At 39.4% G+C, this 6,581-nt stretch overlaps 1 protein-coding gene across 1 annotated transcript; it reads right to left on the bottom strand.

Annotated features, from left to right (window-relative positions):
• Nucleotides 1-1,898: 1,898 nt before the first annotated feature.
• LOC125179250 (organic cation transporter protein-like) lies at nucleotides 1,899-6,562 on the bottom strand. The gene is made up of 5 exons (XM_047884767.1): nucleotides 6,186-6,562; nucleotides 5,339-5,442; nucleotides 4,473-4,627; nucleotides 3,567-3,735; nucleotides 1,899-1,965 (listed from the first exon to the last, which is right to left on the bottom strand). The coding sequence occupies exons 1-5, from the start codon at nucleotides 6,474-6,476 to the stop codon at nucleotides 1,899-1,901; spliced, it is 786 nt and encodes a 261-aa protein (XP_047740723.1). The 5' UTR covers nucleotides 6,477-6,562.
• Nucleotides 6,563-6,581: the final 19 nt, after the last annotated feature.

The raw sequence follows: 6,581 nt of genomic DNA, 5'->3' as shown, positions 1-6,581 counted from the left end.
TAGTTTCGCAGTGGCTGTAAAAGGTTAGGTAAAAAGTAAAAATCCTTCACCAACCGGCCTACTTTATACTGGTGGCTTGTGCTGTGAAGACCTAATGCTTGGGTGAGTGTTTAGGTAGGCGTTATTGTTGGGAAATTATTCGGATGGCAAATAGGTGAGACTCTTATTGCATAGGTGTACATCTCTCTCAAGTGCTAAGTGTTAAATCCATTTATGTTCCACGATTCAAAATTGATTACTGCCGTCAGGGGGTAGTATTACTGTTGCATTTAAGCACTTAAATAGCAGCTGAATCACTTCAATACTTTCTGCATCATTTTAGTTGGCTTTTGTCCATGAAATGCTTCGCATTCCTTTAATTCCGAACGAGTATTGCTGAGTATCAGTTTAATTCCTATTTGATTCTGAATATTCTTTAAGTGGGGGCATGGCTAAATTAGGATTTTGTAACCTAACTTTTCTCCTCAGTGCTTTAACTTGAACACCACTAAATTCAACTTGAATGCTGGGCTTTTAATATGTTATAGCATATGTATTGATTAGGTATTTCTTCCGTGCAGTTACTGCTAGCCCCTCTCATGCTCCTTATATCACACTTAAATTTTGCGACAGTGTCAGGCATGTGCTGCTTGTTCGTCTCAGGAAGAAGCAGGGTCATGAGCCCAGCGACTATGCTGGCTCCCCCGAAGATGACAGACGGGAGCCATGGGACGCTCTCACCCTGAGATCAGCAGTTCACTTTTATGAGCGATAAAATATACAATGTAATAATGTCAATGTAATTCTATAATTACAATTTATTTCATACAATGTAATTAAATTCACTGCTCAGTGAAGTTTTTATAAAAACTTTTCATTAAATCGTTGGAAACATAATGAAAACAGCATCGTTGACGCTCCGAGTATGAACGCCTTTAAGAACAGACTAGACGAAGCTATGCAGGAGCATATGTTCAGTCTTACAATGCCTAGCAACTTACAGACCAGGCAATAAGACCAGCATCTATCTCAATGATTCAATCAATCGTCAGTTCTGGAAAGATCGGGTTCCAAAGGCCGGATCCATTGTGAATCAAGTCATGAAAAGTATAAGAATCGGCAACAGGCCATGGGCCTATTTCTTCAGTGCCGACACTTCTATTCAATTCTATTTTATTCTAATGCATGAGCATTGATCACACCGAAAAGAACGTAGGAATGATTGACCAAAATTAACTGAAAATTTAGTCAATCTCTCTAAAAGTCAGTTTCAGTGGAACCCCGCCCCACCAACTTGATTCGTGCTAGAACTCGGCTCGTAAAGCTATTCGTTCCTAAAGCCAACCTATTTTTTCATTTATGTTAATGGAAAATACTCCGATCCGCGTTGGGCCTCCAAAAAGTTCATCTCTTTTACGTATATATTGTACATAAGTACAATAGGGTGAAAATAATTATTTTCAGGTTAAGGTGCCCATCAAAATCTTTCTTACCCAAGATATTGTGGATTGTACTTTTATTTCGGACGAACTCCTTGGCCAAGTCGACTGGGAGGAAACCGGCCACGTGTTTCTAATTATGTCTGATTCATCATCGATAGATATTGACACATATTACGCCACTCCACTGCATTTTAGCAGTGCCTGATGTCGCACAGCGAAGCACGGTCGTATAGCGGACCACATTTTTTCCGATCTGACGGTTCATGAGTAAATTTGGCGCCTAAAGCAGGAGGTTCTTTCGATTTCATACTATCAGTTCACGTGATGGATAAATTAAATGATTTATGTGTGACATTGAAACCATATAGCACCAGGGCGTCGGCGATGAAAGGCGACAAGATGGAGCCAACTCGGGAAGCGATCATAGAGGATCCGAGGCCCTGGAGGCGTACTTCGGTTGGCAAGAGCTCGAGTATGTTAGACTTCGATCGCCTTGTCGTGATGTCCGTGAACGACCAGCCATCGCGGTGACTCATCTATCAGCCTGCACGGTGACACATGTGGTACAAAAAAAAAATGATTCCCAAACTGGAATGAATTACTTCTCGGTGAATTTTCTTGATGTTGGAAAGTAATGGGCTAAACAATAGAGGGTCGGCGGTCATTTCGGTTCATTTTACATCTGAAATTGACTTTTGAAATGACAGAAGTACATATCAAAGGTATAGTGGATACAATTCGAAATAATAGCTTAAAAATTACTCCGAAAATAATTTCGCGTCCGGACGAATCCTGTACTTTGGAGGTTGATAGCTGGAGACTCGTTCTTGATAATGAGAGCCTCAGCTATCATCAGTCTCGATGGGTCGGGGCACCGCATAACTATGCTGGTGCAAGCCTCCAATGTCACTCGGGTGATGGTCTCATTGTGAGCTTCCCGCATGTGGTTTTAGGTCCTCCAGATTGTAGATGGCATGTTAGTCGGCGGCTTAAGGTCGGGCTTATTAGACCAATGTAGTTCATATTTTGGAGAAGTCTACAACCTTCTTTATTACATGAGAATTTATAAACATTAGTTTCTTGAAGCAGACTAGTTTTTTTACAGGGATTATTATTCATTACAAGGTTTTTAATTTTCTTATTTTTGTAGTAGATCAGAAGTTTTATATTTTCGTTATCCGTTGTGCTCTTGACATTATCATTGGTAATTGACTGGAGGACTCGTTCATCCACTTTGTAGCCTCTGTTCATCTGGTTTTGGTAGAAGACCGTTGTGGGGGTTCCATTAGATACTGCTTCATTGTTGGTTCGGTTTTCTCTCGATCGGTAATTTGATATTTCAGTGTCAACTGTTCTATTTGAAAAACCATTATTCACTAGAATTTGTTTACACGATCGTGTAAACAAATTCTAGTGAATAATGGTTTTACAAATTGAAGAATAATGGTTACCGGTGTTTTGACTTTTGTTCATCTTAATATTTTAGTGACTAGGCATTATTTCTAACCAATTCTATTTTTTGAGTAGTATCCTATTTACATGATTTTGTACTTATGTCGACCCAAATTTCGTCACTCAATGCGCCTTTTGTGCGATAATGAATGATTGAAACATTCGAAACGTCGTTAACGAAATAAAAATGTCCATCTGTAACCTGATTTTCGATTTGCTAGATCAAACTAAAAATATTGTTCGATATATTGAAAAAACTAAAAAGAAAATTGCGAATAAAACAATAAATAAATCTAAGTCACTGACCCATAATCACTGAAGACTGGGGAAGCTTTTTGGTACTAATCTGCAGTGAACATGCCTCAATGTAGCTCGAAATACATTCTTTATTACGCCTAAATAACTCGTTGATTCGGCTGCCCCTCGACTATTTAATCTATCTTGTAATATACCATATTTATTTAAATAGCACAAGTTTAAAGGTTTTCGACAATACGGTTCAAATAATAGTTTGAAAATTGTGAATTTTCCTGTCCAATTGCCCAAATTTCGTGCCAACTTCACGAGAAGTTTTTCTTCACGATCTTTCGTAAGGTTAGTTATTGGTTCATATTCACTACTATTTTAAACAGTAATGAATGTAAACTAAACCAATAAGAGAGATGGGACGTTGGCAGCAATAGTTTCACTCACCAGATACAGGGCAGGAAGAAAAAAGAAGGGACAGTCGCAGTGAGCATTAGCCACTGCCAATCCCTGATGAGGTAGCCGAGCCCGGCCCAGGCTATGGTGCCTAGCGCCCATGGCAGACCTGCCAACACTCCCACCGTCGCTCGGTACTTCGGTTGACTCACTTCTAATGCTGTTCATGGTTACCTTCATGTTAGTATTCATGTTTTCATGAGGTAATACGAGTTTTATGAATTTTTCGTGCGGGAAAACGATGGTAATCAAGATTTAATGGTCTAATGACTCAAATATTTATGAGCTTTCAACAAGATCATTGCAATACATCTATGGCCCACAGATCATGAGCAATTTACCATCGCTAGGTCCTGCTAGTGAGTCATGGCCCCACAAGAGGCCACATATACCTCAGGAGTCATGGTCTCACATGAGACAATAAAGGAAGTTTCAAACAAACGAGAAACACTCTAACTGACTGTCGCATACACGAGAATGTATGGAATATTTTCTGTAAATAACTTCGGTTATTGATTGAGTAGACAAATTTCTTAACACTATTCTGAAGTATGACAACTGAGTTTTTTTCTAAAAAATATGTTGTGAGAAGTGAATTTTGAACACTTTATCTTCTTATATATAAATAATTTTAAATCCAAACATTTATGAAAACAATTGTTATTAACTATTATCGCATTATTGGCAGTTATTATGATGTTTACAATCGTGATGAAAATTGTCACCGTTGTGGTACATAACGTTTTAGTATTTCAAATTCAAAGAGCTGAGTGTACAGAATTAATTAGCATTTCTCCTGCCTCGATATCATTATAAAGTAACTCCTAACTGAAATTAATAATTACAAGTACAGTAACAAATATCAGAGCTAAACAACGGGATAAAAGTCAACTTTACCAATCGTATAAAAGGATGTCAGCAAAATAGGATGGAAGAACCCCAGCAGCAGACGACAGAAGAGGATGACCTCGAGTGACGGGATGACGCTCAGGGCGACGGGAGTGAGCGCGTAGCCGATGATTCCTACGGTCATTGGCAACTTCCTACCCTTCCTGCATGGGTTTATTGTTCTAGAGAACTCAACTTTTTTCATACATTTGTGATAACTAATAATAATTTGAGGATTTAAATATACAGCTCCTGTAAAATTCCAGCAATCAAAATATTAGCCGGCTAATTCCTGGATAAGTAATAATAGTTTTCGATATTTCACTGTATCACGGGTTAAAAGGCTGAGCTACGGTTCATTCAATGCAGGGGTGAATGGAAGAGTTGAATAAAATGCAACTTTAAGGGACAAGTAAGGGAGAAAAGTAACACGCAAGATTAAGGGACAAGTAAGAGAGAGAGAGAGGAGGACAAGTAAGAGAGATTAAGAGAGATGCAACATTAAGGGACAAGTAAGAGAGAGCCTAGAGGAGCAACATGCAGGACTAAGGTACAAGGAAGAGAGATGAGCAACATGCAAGATGAAGGGACAAATAAGAGAGAGAGAGAGAGAGATGAGCAACATGTAAGACTAGGGACAAGGAAGAGAGAGAGGAGCATCATGCAAGATCAAGGGACAAGTAAGAGAGAGGAGCAACATATGCAAGATTAAGGGACAACCGGACAAGTAAGAGAGAGGAGCAACATATGCAAGATTAAGGGACAAGTAAGAGAGAGGAGCAACACGCAAGGTTTAAGGACAAGTAAGAGAGAGGAGCAACACGCAAAGTTAAAGGACAAATGAAAGAGTTGAGTAATATGCACGAGGATCTAACCAGTCTGCCATGTAGCCCACTGCGGCTGAGCCGAACATGGCTCCGAACATGTACAGCGACGTATACATCGGACGCAAGTACGAACGACTGCAAACCAATTCGTACTGAAGAAAAAAAATCGAATTAGGTAGGAAGCTCTTTTTCTTCTTAAAAAAAATATTGTTCGTAACACAAGAAGCAATACCGTTGGAAACTGCATGTCATCAATGCTTAAATATCTAAAGAACACGTATTTCAATATTTGTAGATTTTGCATATAGACCTATGTACGCATTTTGCGCCTCAATTGATTGTATGGAGCCTCTGATCTCTGATGGAGCCTCTGACAAAAACTGATCTTAGTGAGGCTGTTTGAAGCCACGTTTTATTTGGAACTTGGAAGACTATGACAGAAGCATTAATGTTGGTAAATATATTTAATCGTGGAAGAATCGTTGACACTTCTGTCAAAATTATAATTTTACTGGAACACAGCGCCCCCATATATGGTATCATCTTGATGGGGAGCAAGATTACTGAGGATGCAGTCTATTAAGAATAAAAGGATGTGCCCTGACTCGCGCCACCAGGCAGGTTGCAACGCTACAACCAGACATTGAATGACGAGTAAAAACAATCTTGAGCCTAACAACACCATACATGCGTTCCCGTGAGACCCGACTGTATCGTTGTACCGACATGAAAATGAGATTATATTGAGTAATAATGGAAATATAATACAATTTTCAACTTATATCGAAAGGTGTGTGATATTTATTCGGTGAAAGAAGCTTATTTCTTCGTCTTTCAACAGATAAAAGAAATATGAGGCTCAGGTATTGTGACTAGATTGTATATGCTCACTCACGTCGCTGGTGATGGTTGAGCGGAACACTGAATCGTCGAAGATAAAATTCTTGCAGGTCAGATCTTGTCCAAGCGCCTCATCCAGGTACTGACACTGATTATTATCAGTGAGTTTTGCGACTGTAACACTTGAGTTGACTTCCAATTTTTGAATTGCACGAAAATTTGATTGGTTTTCATAATGACCTCCGTGAAGGGAGGAGAAACTGTTCGCTTCCTCATGGACCGCATTTGTTGCTGAATCGGCGCATGAGAAGCTCACAGCAGGAACCACGTATGAAGCTGAGAGCATTTGGGGCGGTATCCTGAGAGCCGCTGTAAAGCATCTAAAGTTATAAGAAGAAACAGGGCCGAAGAATCACAAGTTGCATTTAATAACTCGTTAGATGAGAAATAA

This window comes from Hyalella azteca, unplaced genomic scaffold, assembly GCF_000764305.2.
Source record: "Hyalella azteca isolate HAZT.00-mixed unplaced genomic scaffold, Hazt_2.0.2 contig212, whole genome shotgun sequence".
Taxonomy (NCBI): Eukaryota; Metazoa; Arthropoda; class Malacostraca; order Amphipoda; family Hyalellidae; genus Hyalella; species Hyalella azteca.
Note: the sequence above shows the minus strand (reverse complement) of the source record. Positions and strands in the feature narration are given on the sequence as shown.

What these genes read in the sequence shown, in the direction of transcription:
- LOC125179250 (XM_047884767.1), bottom strand. Translation starts at nt 6,476, where the DNA reads ATGCTCTCAGCTTCATACGTGGTTCCTGCTGTGAGCTTCTCATGCGCC. An exon ending in GCTCAACCATCACCAGCGAC is followed by an intron (nt 5,443 to 6,185) that starts GTGAGTGAGCAT and finishes TTTTTTCTTCAG; the next exon opens with TACGAATTGGTTTGCAGTCG. An exon ending in TTCTTCCTGCCCTGTATCTG is followed by an intron (nt 1,966 to 3,566) that starts GTGAGTGAAACT and finishes GTCACCGTGCAG; the next exon opens with GCTGATAGATGAGTCACCGC.